Below are 18,153 nucleotides of genomic sequence, written 5' to 3' on the forward strand. Positions count from 1 at the left end.
TGTTCCTGAGAGAACAGTGGCAGAAAGAAATGGAATCACCAGAAACATAACTTCAAATTTCTGTAAAAGCAGCAAAGAATCCTGTGGCACCTTGTAGACTAACAGACGTTTTGGAGCATGAGTTTTCATGGGTGAATACCCACTTCATCGGATGCATTCATCGGTGATTTGCTGCCTTCTCATGGCATACCATAGGATTCTTCGCTGCTTTTACAGATCCAGACTAACACGGCTACCCCTCTGATACTTCATATTTCTGTGTTGCCTAGCGTTCTGGCATGACATACTGTTTGAAATAAATGTTGTAAGCAAGAGACTCCAAGGTGTTGACCTTGATATATCTGGAGCAATGGAACAACTGGACAAAGCAAAGTCATACCTACAGTCTTACTGGTCAGACGAGGGATTTCAAACATTCCAAAGAGTGCACGGAAGTTGGCAGAGGAACATCACACTAAAGCTACTTCCTCACCCATTCAAGAATACAAAAGTCACCAAAGAAGACGACACTTTGATTATGAGGCACAGGATAATCCCATAAGAGAGACTCCAAACAACAATTCAAAGTTGAATTCTTTAACCAGGTGCTAGATTGTGCAATACTGTCAGTTGAAGACTATTTCATGCAGCTCAAGGAACACAGCAGTATATTTGGGACGTTGTATGATATTCCAAAACTCCCCACTATACCTGAAGACGACCTACACCAGCAATGCAGGGCACTAGAGACAGTGTTGACACATGATGATACGAGTGATTTAGGTGATGAACTGAAAGCCCTTTCAAGATACATTTCAGCAGGATCAACTCCAAGGTTGTTCTGGAATATATGTGCACAAAGAAGATGACCACTTTTTCCAAACAGTTTTGTTGCTCTGCGCATGCTTCTAACACTTCCTGTAACAGTTGCCAGTGGAGAACACAGCTTCTCCAAGTTGAAGTTAATAAAAACACATCTATGCTCCACAATAACACAGGAGTTACTGGTCGGCCTTGCAACCATCTCAACAGAGCATGAGCTGGCCCAGACTGTGGATCTTCAAAAAGCAGTTCAAATCTTTGCAACCAGGAAGGCACAGAAAGCACCACTTTTATTATTCAAACAGATAAAAATGCCAGTGTTTACTATGCAGACAAAAAAAGTTAAATTTGCTGTTCAGGCGTTTGAAAGTTAAGTGTTACTTAAAATTTTTGAACAAGGCATTTAAGTTGTTAGTTCTCCTTTATCGGGGTAGGTAGCAGAGCAGTACAATGAGAGGAGTAGAACAGGAAGAAGGCAGAATTGAGACCTTTCAAAGTTTTGGCCCAAGTAAGGGGGAATGGGAGTGTCATTTGAGCTCCCTGCCTCAGATGCCAAAATGTTGTGGACTGGCCCTGCATACACTAAAATAGGGGCCTTCAAACCTTTTTCATAGTGTGAACTGCAGCTTACTAGATGGATTTTGTTGTGGACTACCTCCTCTCCCATTTGCAATCCCATAACATCCCTGTAGCAACTGTTGTAATTTTGGCTTCTTTTAATGCAATTTAGCACCTGGAAATAAGGAAAAGCAGCCAGCACCATGGGACCAGCCAGTTCTCTGCACTTCACCAGAAAGCATTCCATAGATCCCAAGTTGTCATATTTTGAAGATTGATGCTCTAAGCAGATCTTTCTGATTTTCAATATCCTGAGGAAATCCGATCACCTACAATCTGTATAAAACAGACCTATCTGCCTGCCAAAGGAACGAGTGTTTTTCAGATCCAGGTGTTAGGTTTTATAACAGGAAGAGTAACTAGTCAGATTATCTAGCAATTATATATATGCTCTCAAACATCTTTGTAGGATTAATTCAAGGTATGCTAAATCTGTGCATATTCAGATACAGAAATGAATGGACAGCATGACGATAGTCAGAAAAAGTAAATCTACAGAAGAAGTGATATCTTGTTTTGATTTCCAAAACAAGCACATAAAATACAGAAATTGATGGAGAATAAGATTTGACAGTACTCCAAGCTCTATCACATAGCTGAAATGTAAGCTGTGTTATTTCTGCTGCATACATCAGCTATAAAAAGATTCCACAGTCTGAATTTAGCTGGCAATTTTATTGCTACAGGAGGCAGAACAGAATATAATTTGCTCTTCCCTAGACTACAGCGGCCTGTGCTGCTGACAGCATCCAACAAAAATGTTTTAGGCAGTAAACTGAAGCAGATATTACCCTGGATCTGGAATGCACTTTTGTTTTCTGTTGTGGGCAACGGTGGATTGATTGATTTAAATCAGGATTAAACCCGTTGGTTTAAATCCAAGCAATTTAAACCAACAAGCAGGAAACCTTGATTTAGATCATCCATTTTAATTTTGTTTTGCATTTGTACTTTTCAATTATTTTCCTAAAGAAAGGTTGAATCTCGATTGATATTCATTAAAACATGTTGCTTTGTACCTAGAGATCACTTTTATGCTAAATTTGGTGCTTTTTTTTTTTTTTAAATAAACACTAACCAGGAGGATACCCTATATCTACAGACATTTATTTTAGCAATTATGTATCTTAATTTACATTTAACAGTTTCTTAACTTTAATTTTTACTATGTTAAAAAATAATTAATGATGCATTTCTTATGTTATTAAAGGATTAATTTTTTACTTGAGATTTGTCAAGCTCTATTTGAATGAAACTTAAAATTCAATTAAAAATGCACAAGCCAGCATTTTAAAATGGTTAAATAAAACTACCTTAAATGTGCTTGATACATAAGAAAAACTTTATCAAAATACGTTTTACATTTCATATTAATAGAGTTTAGAAAGAAAGGAAGTGGTATCTATATTGACTGAACGGCACTGATTGTTTCTGTTTATCCTTTACTTCAAGATCTTAGAACTTTACAATTTATATATCTTCCCCACCCTCCATCATCCATAGTTGGCAATGGATAATTGTAGCAAAGTGATATTTTTAGAGTCACCAACTATAAAACCACAGAGGTACAATAGCAGCTATTTGCAAAGGTCTGTATAATGTTTCATAGTTAGAAAGAGATGCAACACAGTAATGAGTCACAGTGTTTTCTATATCTTTTGCCGGGAGGGGGGAGAAAGAACTGGGGGATTAGGGGAGTGGTGGTCTTTTAAAAAACGGTTCCTCATAAAATTGAAGTTGCAAAGAAGGCATCATTTGAACACAGTGGCATTGTGCAGGTGTTACTGAGGGCATAGTTTGGTCTGTAGGATCTTTATAAATCAATTGATGATGGATAAAGTAGAAAAAACCCATCCTGATTCTCAGAGCCCAGTCTAAAATGTACAGAGCATGGCAGTTAGAAAAATAATTGCATCTTTAAACTGAAAAGGTGTGATATTAAAATCAATCAGTGTGACAAAAATGAGAACCAACATCATTTGTTAAAAATAAAAACAAAAACTGTTCAGAGTAGAACTGCACTGTAATTATTATTTATTGGATTAGGATTTTGAAATACTGAAAGTGAGACTTGGTATTTGCATGGCACTTTTGTATCTGGCTTCGCAAAGTATTTATAGGCCAGATCTGCTGAACAAGTATTGTAGTGCAATCTCTTTGTCCTGGAATTGCAACTTACAAATGTAGAGGGGTTTTTCATTACATAACTGCACTCAAAAACAGAACAATGTAAAACATTAATGCCTAGGAGTCCACTCAGTCCTACTTCTTGTTTAGCCAATTGCTAAGACAAACAAGTTTGTTTACATTTACCGGAGACAATGCTGCCCTCTTCTTACTTACAGTTTCACCTGAACATGAGAACATGTATTTGCATGGCACTTTTATAGCCAGAATTGCAAGGTATTTACGTGTCAGATATGCTAAACATTTGTATGCCCCTTCACGCTTCGGCCTCCATTCAAGAGGACACTTCCATGCTGATGACACTCATTAAAAAAATAATGTGTTAATTAAATTTGTGACTGAACTCCTTGGGGGAGAACTGTATGTCTCCTGCTCGGTTTTACCCAAATTTGGCCATATATTTCATGTTATAGCAGTCTCAGATGATGACCCAGCACATGTTGTTCGTTTTAAGAACACTTTCACTGCAGATTTGACAAAACACAAAGAAGGTGCCAATGTGAGATTTCTAAAGATAGCTACAGCACTTGACCCAAGTTTTAAGAATCTGAAGCACCTTCCAAAATCTGAAAGGAATGAGGTATGGAGGATGCTTTCAGAAGTCTTAAAAGAGCAACACTCCGATGCGGAAAGTACAGAACCCAAACCACCAAAAAAAGAAAAATCAACTTTCTGCTGGTCGCATCTGACTCATATGATGAAAATAAGCCTGCATCAGGCCACACTATTTTGGATCGTTATCGAGCAGAACCCATTATCAGCACATCCTCTGGAATGGTGGTTGAAGCATGAAGGGACATATGAATCTTTATCTCACCTGACACAAATATCTTGCAACGCTCTGGCTACAACATTACCATGTGAAAACCTGTTCTCACTTTCAGGTGACACTGTAAATAAGAAGTTACCAGCATTAACTCCTGTAAATGTAAACAAATTTGTTTCTTTAAGCATTGGCTGAACAAGAAGAAAGAGTGAGTGGACTTGTAGGTTCTAAAGTTTTACATTGTTTTATTTTTCAATGCAGGGTTTTTTTGTACATAAATCTACATTTGTAAGTTCAACTTTCACAATAAAGAGATTGCACTACAGTAATTGTATTAGGTGAACTGAAAATACTATTTCTTTTGTTTTTTACAGTGCAAATATTTGTAATAAAAATAAATATAAAGTGAGCACTGTACACTTTGCATTCTGTGTTGTAATTGAAATCAATATATTTGAAAAATGTAGAAAACATTCAAAAATATGTTAATAAATGGTATTCTATTATTGTTTACCAGCGCAATTAATTTTTTTAATCATTTGACAGCCTTAGTAGATATTCTCTCTTCAACCATGCATAGTTAATTTAGAAACCAGTAAAAGAGGTCACTCTTATTCGGCAGCATTTTGTCTTAAGAGACTGCCCCCAAAGACTCCTAATATATACAGGGTATGATTCTGCTTCACCTTTATCATAATACCTTTGTTGTGTTTGCAGAGGTTGTACATACAGATTCTACGTAAAAGATATGTCAGAAATAAATGCACCACAAATTATTTGCAACTCTAAACTATTTGTGTATCCTGGTTTTTGGACCTGGCAGATATGGAGGCAGAAAATACATAATAATATTCTAGACCAGTGGTCCCCAACGTGGTGCCCGTGGGCGCCATGGCGCCCGCCGGGGTATTTATGTGCGTCCGCCTAGTGGCCAGCAGGGGAGAGAAGCCGCGGCCCTGCACCTGACGGGGACAGAGAACTCAGGCTGCGAGCATGGTGTTCTCTGTTCCCAGCAGGCGTGGGGCCCGCTTAGTGCCCAGCTGAGGAGACAAGCTATGGGCCCGCACCTGCCGGGGACAGAGAATTCCGGGGCTGTAGGCGCCAGTATTCTCGGCCCCTGGCAGGTGCGGGGGCAGTGGCTTAGGCCAGAGAGAAGCCGCGGCCCTGCGCCTGCCGGGGACAAAGAACTCTGGGGCTGCAGGCTGTGGGCGCCGGTGTATTCTGTCCTCGCAGCTTCTCTCCAGCTTCTCTCTGGATTCATATATTATGTTATACTAAATATGACATTTTTCGTATTTAATGTACAAATACAAAATAAGCCTTGAAAAACTGTTGGCGTCCGCCACATTTTTCTGAAAACAATGTGCTACTGGCCACAAAAAGGTTGGGGACCACTGTTCTAGACCGATATACTTCATCGTCTTGTTGGCTGATAGTGAGTTATACTGAATTGTACCAATGTGCTTCAATTGGATTTGGGCATTAATTATAAGAACAGCCATACTGGATCTAGCCCAGTATCCTGTCTTCTGACAGTGGCCAATGCCAGGTGCCTCAGAGGGAACAAATGGAACAAGTAATCATCAAATGGATCCATCCCCTGAAGCCCATTCCCAGCTTCTGGCAAACAGAGGCTAGGGACACCATCCCTGCCCATTCTTGATAATAGTCATTGATGGACCTATTCCCCATGGTCTTCTCTAGTTCTTTTTTGAACCCTGTTATAGTCTTGGCCTTCACAACATCCTCTGGCAAAGAGTTCCACAGGTTGACTGTGTTGTGCGAAAAAATACTTCATTTTGTTTGTTTTAAACCTGCTGACTATTATTTCATTTGATGGTCCCTACCTTTCGTGTTATGAGAAAGAGTAAATAATACTTCCTTATTTACTTTCTTCACACCAGTCATAATTTTATAGACCTCTCTTATATTTCCCCTTAAGTCATCTCTTTTTCCAATCTGTAAAGTCCCAGTCTTATCAATCTCTCCTCATATGGCAGCCATTCCATACCCCTAATAATTTTTGTTGCCCTTTTCTGAACCTTTTCCAAGTCCAATATATCTTTTTTTAGATGGATTTATATAGAGGCAATATGATATTTTCTGTCTTATTATCTATCACTTTCTTAACGATTCCCAACATTGTTCACTTTTTTGACTGCCGCTGCACATCGAATGGATGCTCTCAGAGAACTATCGGACTCAATGACTCCAAGATCGTTTCTTGAGCAGTAAGAACTAATTTAGACCCCATCATTTTGTATGTATAGTTGGGATTATGTTTTCCAGTGTGCATTACTTTGCATTTATTAACACTGAATTTCATCTGCCATTTTGTTGCCCAGTCACCCAGTTTTGAGAGATCCTTCCGTGGTTCTTTGCAGTCTGCCTGGGACTTAACTATCTTCAGTAGTTTTGTATCATCTGCAAATTTTGCCATTTCACTGTTTACCCCTTTTTCCAGATCATTTATGAATATGTTAAATACGACTGGACCAAGTACAGATCCCTGGGGGACCCTTCTCTCTATTCTGGAAACCGACCCTTTATTCCTACACTCAGGTTCTCTCATGGATTGGTAAATGGTTAATAGATAAGAAACATTCTTCTTATCCCATGATTGCTTACTTTGCTTAAGAGTCTTTGGTGAGGGACCTCGTTAAAGGCTTTCTGAAAATCTAAATACACTACATCCACTGGATCCCCCTGGTCCACATGCTTGTTGACCCCCTCAAAAAATTCTATTAAATTGGTGAGGCACAATTTCCCTTTACAAAAACCATGTTGACTATTCCAACAAAATTATTTTCATCTATGTGTCTGACAATTTTGTTCTTTCCCATAGGTTCAACCAGCTTGCCTGGTACTAAAGTCAGGCTTAATGGCCTGTAATTGCCGGGGTTACCTCTGGAGCCCTTTTTAAAAATTGGCGTCACATTAGCTATTCTCCAGTCATTTGGTACATAAGCTGATTTAAATGATAGATTACAGACTATAGTTAGTAGTCCTGCAATTTCACATTAGAGTTCCTTCAGAACTCTTGGGTGAATACCATCTGGTCCTGGTGACTTATTACTGTTTAGTTTATTAATTTGTTCCAAAAGCTCCTCTAATGACACCTCTACCTGGGACAGTTCCTCAGATCTGTCACTTAAAAAGAATGGCTCTGGTTTGGGAATCTCCCTCACATCCTCAACCGTGAAGACTGACGCGGAGAATTCATTTAGTTTCTCCGCAATGGCCTTATGGTCCTTAAGTATGCTCTATTATGTTGTATTTTTATTTAAATTTAAATATTAATTGTTACTATTTGTATTACTGTAGCACCTAGGAACCAGTCTGGACCACAACCTCTTTGTGTTAGGTGCTGTACAAATACATGCACGAAAAGTAAGCTCTTTGGAGCAGACCTCATCTAACAGTCATATATGTAAAGGGGAGAAAAATGAATATTCCACCAGAACAGCAGGCATACTATACTCAGTAAACCAAGAAGCAGACTGAAGATTTAAAGAGAAAAAAAATACATGAAGGTTTTGTACTCCAGGCCCAAGACCAACGAGAACTCATCTTCATGCTTACAAATTCATCAACTAGGTCCAGGACCGGTGCTAGGGGTTTTAGCGCCCTAGGTGCATGGAAATTTCACCGCTCCATGCCCTGGTCCATGGCTCCGGTGGAGCTGCCACAGTGGTGCCTGCGGGAGGTCCACCGGAGCCACGGGAGCAGCCAACCGTCTGCAGGCACGACTGCGGCAGCTCCACTGGAGACGCAGACCAGCGGACCCTCCACAGACACGACTGCAGCAGCTCCACCGGAGATGCCTGCTGCCCCCTCCAGCAAAAGGCCGCCCACCAATAATCCTTGCACCCTAGGCGATTGCCTAGGCCGCCTAAATGGAAGCACCGGCCCTGACTAGGTCATGTTTATACACAAGTTTGGGAGAATATATTGAGCTAGCATATTTGGAGTCTATTTCATTCATCAGCTTTATGGAACAAACCTAAGGTTACTGACAAATTTTATGAACATTGGAGTATTTCTGCTGTCTGCAAAATGACTACCTCACCATCTTTATAGTATACTATTACTGATTATCTTACCAGAAAAAAATTCTTTGCACTTTTATCATTTTTGAAGGTAATGCTACCATAAACAAAAAAATCTAAAAATAGGATTGTAAAAGGTCATAAAAGTTTGGTTTATGAGCTACTCTTTTAAGGGCTCTGAATTCACTCATGTAAACACAATGCAAGCAATAATTAAATCTTTTTTCTTGTACAGCCATATTTTACATTTAAAGCTACATGAGAAAACTATTTCAATGAGAACTAGTTTTCCTCTTGTAAGAGGACTACTAAAAATTGGCATCTCAATCCTAAACACACTAGTCTCTATTATTAAAATTTTAATTCAAATGACAGGCAATAATAATCAAAAGCACAGTACAAGTCCCCTTTGTGTTTTCCAGTGTGCAAAATCATTACTACAATCAAAGATAAAAGTATCCCATTTAGTTCTACAAAGGGTTTCCTGACAATTTATAGAAACATCCTAGTCTGATTTTTTTGTTCCCACATGTTGGAAGAGAACCTAGTGAACAAAAGGCATATTGTACAAAAAAGGACAGTGGGTCATTCTATACTCTGAATATTTAGAGTCATCATAAACATACTGATATAGTATGTTTCATCAGCTTCTTATATCCTTCCCTCTAAAAACCCCACTGGTTAAGTATTGGGGGAGGGGAATGTTGTAAGAAGGGCACAAAGACAAATGCTAAGTGTACCAAATAATTTTTTTTAACTCATTACTAAAGGGACAAAAAATAAGCTAAAGAAAAAGGTATGATGAGGAAGGCTGTCCTTAAGGAAACTACTGAACACTAACCAGGACCGGACAAACACTATTCTGCAACAAACTGAAAAAGCAAGGTTTGTTTTAGAAATAACTATCCACTGTGATTTCTTTATCAGTGATATGGGGACACAGCAAAGTGTTAATACAATTCAGCTTTCAGTATTTTAAAGACTATTTTAAACAAAAATAATTACATCAATGTTTTCATTTAAAAGTCTTGTATTATACACACACAGCCCAGTCAGTCTCCTCTAGGTAGAGCCAATACAAGCCCTACTGTAGATATAGGCTCCCATAGATGTGTCCATTTCTACTGGATCTGCTTTTCACACAGGCAGCTAAAGTGGTGAGGTAAATGGTTCCAGCTGGCAAAACAGTACGTATACTACAGCTCACACTGGTTTTAATTCTTTTTGAGGGCTTGTTTGTGACTAACAATTTGTAATCCATAAAAATAAAGTTTTAGAAACAGTGGCTGCATAAGGTTATTGAATGTTTCCTTTGCCCCTTCCTCCATCACACAGAACTTAATAGTGATAAAAATACACTATAGGCTGCATGCCCGACATATTTCTAAAAAGAAGGGGAGATAGTGGGAAATATCCTAGCAATCTGGACATTGGCACCATTGCTATGATAATCTAACTTGGGGTCCTCATCTACCCGCAATGGAATTCTGAATACCTAGAAGTGCTTGAAGACAATCATGGTATCAGAGTCTGCTTTCTGCTTCCAGATATCTGACTTTTGCAGTTTGCTGGAGGATGCTCTCCACTGCCTGCAACACATGGTAAGAGCAATACCACGATTTTATAATGCCGAAGGCTGTCTCTCTCTCGAATTTAAGTACATAAAACAACATTCAGGCACTTAATAAGGGGCCTCCTTTCTATAAATGCTGAGCACATGTAGCTCCCATTGAAGATAGATTCCCATTGAAGTCATCGGGAGTGGATAGTGTTCAATACCTCTGTAAAGTCAGGACGTCATTTAGATCCCAGACTTATGGTCCCCAAGATTGAAAATTCTGTCTCATGCATATAAAAAGAAGTAACACCAAATTCTCTTCCATATAGGACCTATGCCACACAACTCTTGAACAACTCCAATCAACTCTCAAAGGGGTTCTAACATTTCTCTCCAACAGTCACAACATTCTCACCATTGCATAGTAACCTTGTGAAAATTAAGTATGATCTGCATCTCCTTATTCCCCATATCGTAAGAGTTTTAAATTTAAATTAATGTATGTGGCCATATTTTTTAAAAAATGGAGTGTCATTAATATATTCTTAAATATCTTTTCCTCCATATCAGACCATTTTTCCCTTTCTCAAAACCTCACCCTTCTTTTAAATGGTGGTGGTGGTTAAACAGATTTAGTGAAGGACCGTTGTCTTCCTCAAATGCAACAGCTCTGCAGCTGGATACCTAGTGAAACATTTCATTAACAGAAAGGAATTAGAAAGGAAGCCCTTCTGGCTCAGAAAAAAAGTAGGGCATATCTATACTTCAGCTGAAGTTTCAATTTCCAGCTGCAGCAGATGAACATCCACTGCTTTGATCGAACTAGAACACTAAAAATAGCAACGTAGCCACAACGGCATGAATGGCAGCATGGGCGAGCCACCAAAGTACAATGCTGTCCAAGACCCTAGGTACATACTTGTGTGCCTAGCTCCTGCTACCACCCACGCTAGTGTAGTTACATGGCTCTTTTTAGCATGCTACCTCAATTAAAGCTAGGGTGCATACATCTGAGCTGGAAATTACCACTCCAGCTGCAGTGAAGACATATCCTTAGTCATTCATGTGTGTGGAAGGGGAGATTGTATTATAAAATACCAAATTAGTAAGGCATATTCTGAAGACACAGGCCATGCCACTGCCAGACAAGACTATGGCATACTCCGTGTCTGGTACCTGCACTGAAAGAGCATTCCCAGCCAACTCAGTTTTCATCTAGGCTGCCCTTGGAGAAACCAGACACCATAAAACCCTTAGCCATCCTGTAACCTGGCACACTATCAAAGCTTTCTAACACACAATTACTGTGCTTCACGCCTATAGATTTTTTTGCTTTGACTAAAGAAAACCCCCACAATGGAATAAGAAACTTAAAAAAAAAAAAAAATAATCATGCTTGACAGATGATCAATGCAGCAGAAGTGCTGGAGAAAAAAGAAAGCCAACACTGTTTTGCATACACCTTCAAGTTCTTAGTGGCTTGCGGCTAAAGCTAGAGTGACCCTTCCCTTCAGATTAGTATTTGATATTATTACTGACTTCAGAAGTAAGAGAGTATTCCTTAATCATATTGAAGAGGCTATAGTTTATCTGACGCAATAACTTAAACGTACACAGTGTGTATCTATCCATCCATCCAGGCCAGTGGTTCTCAAACTTCTGTACTAGTGACCCCTTTCACATAGCAAGCCTCTGAGCGCAACCCCCCGTTATAAATTAAAAACACTTTTTTTATATATTTAACACCATTATAAACACTGGATGCAAAGTGGAGTTTTGAGAGGAGGCTGACAGCTCATGACCCCCCATATAATAACCTTGCGACACCCTGAGGGGTCCCAACCCACAGTGTGAGAATCTCTGTCTAGGTATTCCACTAGCGTCTGCCTCCCCGGGAATAAGTCAGCTTCTCAGAGACTCCAGTGAAATTTGACTCACCATGTCAAAAATGGAAGCTGCCTACAAATATGAATAATCCACCAAGTAAGCGCCCAGCTGTTGCTTTAATGTATTAGTGCATGGACAGTTATTCATATGCTGACAAGCATCTGGACTAAGCCTCTGTAAAGAAACCTATCAGCTTTTGTCAGCGAAGAGAGAAACACAAACTCGCCCAGAGACCTGAACACTGTCAGGCATTTTCCATTTTCAACCCAGCATGATAAAACCTATGTAAGGAAGGGTTGTGTATCACTGAATGAACCCAGAAATGCCACATTTTATACTCTCCTTTGAAGGTATCACAACTTTCTTACTCAAAGAGAGAGAGCAAAGTACTGAGAGACTGTGAAACCATTCCTTCATTGGCCAAAGGGTTTAATGACAAAGATGAAAATTAAACTCTTTCCAATCTCAGCAACACTTCTCTATTTTCACCTCCCCCTGCCCCCACTTCCGCCCACTTGCCTCCATTATGGGATGGAGAAAGTTGCATGATGGGAACTTGATCCCTAGCCCAGAACGATCCCTGTGCAACTCATTTCTGCCTCACAACAATTTGTGAACATTTCCCAAAAGGCATTGTGCTGGATGGTGGCACATGGCCCAGTGGGTTACCTATCTATGGTGCACCACACTTTGCATTGACACAAGCATTTCTGTGAATACGTGCAGCACTGACACAAGTGGCCAAGCAAGCACGCACATAAGAAATACGCTAACTCCAGCAGCTGTACGCTAACATAACTTGTGTCGACCAAAGGTTTTAGTGCAGACATGGCCTCAGTATCCTGCTTTTATGGAGCCCCAGGTCTACACAGTTTGTTGGGGACAAATGAGTCAGTAAAGGTAAAGTGAACCCCTTAAGCATTCAATATCCAAGTTCTCCTAAATTGTGCCGATCAAAAGGACAATGTGTTTGTCAACCTGTGTATTGTCTTCCTGCTTCTCAAAACTAGCATTACACTTAAAATGAGAGCACTCTTCCAGTTGAACCAGAGAAGAGACTTACCATTCACAGTCTTCAGACTCCCATTAATGCCGTCACCATGTTGCCTCTTCTGTGCATTTTTGAACTCCTTTAGAGATAAGTAAAGCACCTTTCGTACCACCCTCTCTTCTGACCACGGAATCCCATCGCTGTCATCCTAGAGAAAATGATAATGGAAAGGAAACATTTACTGGAAGGATCTAAACAAATAAGTTCAAAAGATATTTTCTATCTAGACAAAGAATAAAAACTGTGTAGCACGCAAACCCTATAATTTGAACATCAGTGGCATTAACACATGACAAGAACATGGAAATCAGACCATTAGTCCGTCTAATCCATTATTCTGCTCCTAGCAATAGCCAATATCAGGTACTACAGAAGAAGTAAAATTTATTTTTAAATCTCTATACTGAACCCTACTGCACAGAGAAATTTATCCCAATTGGAAAATATTCCCCCATTCTCAGAGAGCGGTAAAAGTAGAAACAACACTGAATTGAGCTACAGAAAACACTTAAGTAAATACAGTGTACCAACATAACGTTGTCATTTATGTGTCTTGATACTGCCTCATGCCTCAATATTTTATATACTGATACTATATCAACTGCTCACTGGTATAACAGTGTATCTGGATTATACTAGTACAATACATTTGACTACAATGAAGTTACTGTAGTTTAATAGAGTAGAATATGGAATTTGGCCTGTGGAGCATATTGTTTTCTAAGCTACTTTTAGGAGACAAATATTGTATTGCAAAAAGGAACACTAGAGTATGTAGTATTTGGTAGTTGCTTTAGTTAAAAGATTAGTTCCTGCAAAATTATTTCCCTAACACTTTTAGCATTCACATCAGTATAGTTAGAAAATTGTTCTAAGGGCATATGTAGGAGTAAGGTAAGTCTTTTTGCATCTCATCTTCTTATGCTCTAGCTTTCCTGTTGTGGTCTCAGGATTCTTACAATGATAATTTATGGTTTCTAGCCCTAGAATTCCTCAAGGGCTGTGTCCCTATCAAGTGGGAGGATTAGAGTTTTCTGGACAGCCCTTGTTTACGCAAGCATACCCCACTGCACTGCCACACTTCACTGAGAAACCAAAACATCACTATCAATGATCCACTCCAGAGGGCAATAGGGTTTACATTGTGTGAGAGAAGTGACCAATAACATTAACTTTTTAAAAATAAACTTATTTTACGGTGACTATCAGCGCCTTTTCTTAGCTACACAGTGAGATATTTGAGGCTAGGAGGAGCCTGTTGAATGCTAAGCATACATCTTTTCCTCCCAATTGCCTGACTGATTACTTGACCAAAATATACATATATGAAGGCCAAACAATGACTACAGTGAAAAAAGTTAGTATCCTGGTAGTAGGGACATGCTACTATACTACAAACACACGCAGAACTATGCCCAGATAGCTTTTGGAATATATGGAACTTCAAGCCAAGAAAGCAGACTTTGTAACATTAATGGGAAAATTCTCTAGGCAAGTACTTTGAAGAGAATGGTGATTTCAATTGCCTTAACAACAGTTATTTACACAAATTGAATTTCTGTTTGCCATTTTCCTGCCAATACAACTTCAGTCCACACGTTTCTCCTCTCCCCTACTAGGCATGACCAGAACTGGCAGAGCGAGGATAGTAATCAAGTTACAGGTTTCCACGCTAGACATAACTTTAATAAAGATTAGCAGGCGTGTCACTTGTGTTTTTCCCCACACACCAACACATATTGAAAGTAAACTACAGTAGGGATCGCTTCTGATGTAGAACAATGTTGACAACAAAGTTTGTCATCATTGCTGGCAGCGTCCTGATCTCTCAGTTAGGTAGCAGATGAGAAAAGCATGATGATTTAATTAAGAGAGTTTTCCCTTAGTGGTAAAGGTATTTTTGCTCAGTTAGAAAAAAGGCCATGACATCTAATGCATTTGTTTGAGCTTATCCATTTAATGTTTATAACGTGAAGAGTCTACTGTTTCCTTAAAATGTTAAATTGGTATTTATACATGGTGCTACACAGATGACTGGGGCGAGGGAAAACTGTGGTGTGCTTTAAATGGCATTTCAAATATGGCCTGAGGACATTACCTATGAGTTGTGATGTCATGGTTGAGTTATATGGGGCATCCAAACAAGAAGCAACAAAACTATCACCCTACACAGTTACATATTTTGTTTAAACTACAGATATGAAGCAATTAAGAAATCATAAATAAGTCAATAAACTTCCTGGTGCCTTTTTCTTAGATCCACTGACCCTAATGGAGAAACCACTGGCAAAAACTGCTTGGCTCTCACTTCACCCCCTCCCCACCCACAGCAACTGGAATAGACACTTCATGCCCCCAGAGACCTGAAATTCACCTGAAAACTCCAGGTACTGATCCCAGCAGATAAAAAAGCAGCTTTTCTAAATTCAAGAAATCCTACTGAAATCCACTTCGCTATGATATGGAAGCTGACTGCCAATGAAAGAACATGGCAGAATATTTTGTTCCAATGCCATCAGAGTGAAATTTGTTGACACTGACCTTTAAAATATTCCTGGCACACACTTACCAGTGAGCAGAGTGCAACTGAGTGAGTGACCTATGAAATGTACAGTATATTCTCTGGAACATCTCAGTTACAGACACAATTCAAGAGGAAGTAGTAAAGGAAAATCTAAAGTGAGAGGCATGTCTAACCAACTTAGGTTTAGACAATTCACTTTTTTTTTTAAGTTACTGAAACATGAAGATCAATGCTTTGATCCTTCTCCTCCTACAAAGTACTACAGAGCCAGAAGAGGCCCTGGTAGAACTTTCACCAGGACATAGTGCAATTGCACAGTGAGATTTGTTTGTTACTGTTTTTGTTTTAAAGTTGGCTGCCACAGCCTTACCACAGAACAGTCTCTGGTAACCTCACACACCTGTTGAAGGACCTGATGATCAGCAGTTCTATCAGAGAACAAAGGGGTTCCAAAAATTAGAACAATGATAGATCTCTGCAACCACTAAAGCTATAAGATTACATTTCACATTATTACAGAGCAATCTTCTCCTTTGCGTAACTGTAGAGCCAAGACGAATCATGCTGGCTTAATCTTTACACCATAATAGTGGTACTTGCAATTTATATGCCCCAGAAGAAGGGTATCTCCACAATCAGAACTTCCACCCACCCAGAGTCCTACCCCCACTGCAATATGAGAAGGCTACAACAAAGAAGCCACCCCGCTTCAGTAAAGACTTCAATTTTTCCAACACAGTATCTTTCAAGAACAGCAAAATAAGGGATCAAGCCATTGTCAATAACCATGGTTGCACATCTCCACATCTAAAAAAGCAATAAAAATGTATCATCATCATAAGCTACATTTCCCCTCAGGCATCCAATATAAAAACAGACTGGAGGCAGAAAGCAGCTGACCTGGAGCCAACTGCATTCTTTCAGCTAGTAAGTTCCAACTCTTGACACATTTAGTTCAGAACTTTGGTCAGAACTTTGCGTCATAACATCAGTGAAGGAAGACTTGCTGAATGCCTCACTTTGTACGCTACCAGTCAATTGGGTTAGTTAACTCACCTGATAAAATAGGATATGTCTATACTACCTGCCAGATCAGAGGGCAGCGATCAATCCAGCGGGGGTCCATTTATCGTGTCTAGTCTAGACGCGATAAATCGATCCACGGGTGCTCTCCCGTCGACTCCTGTATTCCACCTGCACGAGAGGCACAGACGGAGTCGATGGGGGAGCATAAGCAGTCGACTCACTGCAGTGAAGACACTGCGGTGAATAGATCTAAATATGTCAACTTCAGCTATGTTATTCAGCTATGTTAGATTGATCCCCCTCCAGGTGTAGACCACGCCATAGAGTACATGTGCATTAAAAACTATTTTGGAATGCCTTATAGTGAAAGACTCAAGGAGCTCACTCTAGTTATCAAAGCAATGGCTAAAAGGTGACCTGATCATAGTCCAAAAGTAACAAACAGAAATGCGATAAGAGATCTAGCAGACAAAGATGTACAACACGATGCAATGGCTGGAAGCTGAACTGAGTCAAATTTAGGGCTTGTCTACATCAGAAAGTTGCAGCACTGGTGAGGGAGTTACAGCGCTGCAACTTTGAAGGTGTACACATCTGCAGGGCACCACCAGCGCTGCAACTCCCTGTTTGCAGCGCTGGCCGTACTCCCGTTTTGTCTCGGGTGTAGAGGATCCAGCACTGGTGATCCAGCGCTGGTAATCAAGTATAGACACTTACCAGCGCTTTTCTTGACCTCCGTGGAATAAGCAGGTATCCCAGCATCACCGAGGAAGCCTCTGGTAATCAAACTGGTCTCCTTCCCCAGCTTGCTCTCGCGTTCCCCGAACCCCGAGCAAGCAGGTCTCCTTCCCTGAGGTTTGCTGGGTGGTTCCGGGAACGCGAGAGCAAACCGCGGCAAAGCTGGTCTCCTTCCCCGGTTTGCTATCGCGTTCCCCGAACAAGCAGGTCTCCTTCCCTACGGTTTGCAGGGTGGTTCCGGGAACGCGAGAGCAAACCGCGGCGAAGCTGGTCTCCTTCCCCGGTTTGCTATCGTGTTCCCCGAACAAGCAGGTCTCCTTCCCTACGGTTTGCAGGGTGGTTCGGGGAACGCGAGAGCAAACCGCGGCGAAGCTGGTCTCCTTCCCCGGTTTGCTCTCTCGTTCCCCGAACCCCGAGCAAGCAGGTCTCCTTCCCTGCGGTTTGCTGGGTGGTTCCGGGAACGCGAGAGCAAACCGCGGCAAAGCTGGTCTCCTTCCCCGGTTTGCTATCGCGTTCCCCGAACAAGCAGGTCTCCTTCCCTACGGTTTGCAGGGTGGTTCCGGGAACGCGAGAGCAAACCGCGGCGAAGCTGGTCTCCTTCCCCGGTTTGCTATCGCGTTCCCCGAACAAGCAGGTCTCCTTCCCTACGGTTTGCAGGGTGGTTCGGGGAACACGAGAGCAAACCACGGCGAAGCTGGTCTCCTTTCCCGGTTTGCTCTCTCGTTCCCCGAACCCCGAGCAAGCAGGTCTCCTTCCCTGCGGTTTGCTGGGTGGTTCCGGGAACGCGAGAGCAAACCGCGGCGAAGCTGGTCTCCTTCCCCGGTTTGCTATCGCGTTCCCCGAACAAGCAGGTCTCCTTCCCTACGGTTTGAAGGGTGGTTCGGGGAACACGAGAGCAAACCACGGCGAAGCTGGTCTCCTTTCCCGGTTTGCTCTCTCGTTCCCCGA

At 40.8% G+C, this 18,153-nt stretch overlaps 1 protein-coding gene across 1 annotated transcript in view; it reads right to left on the minus strand.

Moving 5' to 3' along the window:
- Window positions 1-18,153, minus strand: part of JARID2 (jumonji and AT-rich interaction domain containing 2) — a 329,429-nt gene that overhangs the window by 176,409 nt on the left and 134,867 nt on the right. The window contains exon 2 of the mRNA XM_030552478.1: window positions 12,930-13,065. Within this exon, the coding sequence (XP_030408338.1) occupies window positions 12,930-13,065 (136 nt within the window). The remainder of the gene's footprint in view (window positions 1-12,929; window positions 13,066-18,153) is intronic.

Source organism: Gopherus evgoodei, chromosome 2, assembly GCF_007399415.2.
Source record: "Gopherus evgoodei ecotype Sinaloan lineage chromosome 2, rGopEvg1_v1.p, whole genome shotgun sequence".
Classification (NCBI taxonomy): Eukaryota; Metazoa; Chordata; order Testudines; family Testudinidae; genus Gopherus; species Gopherus evgoodei.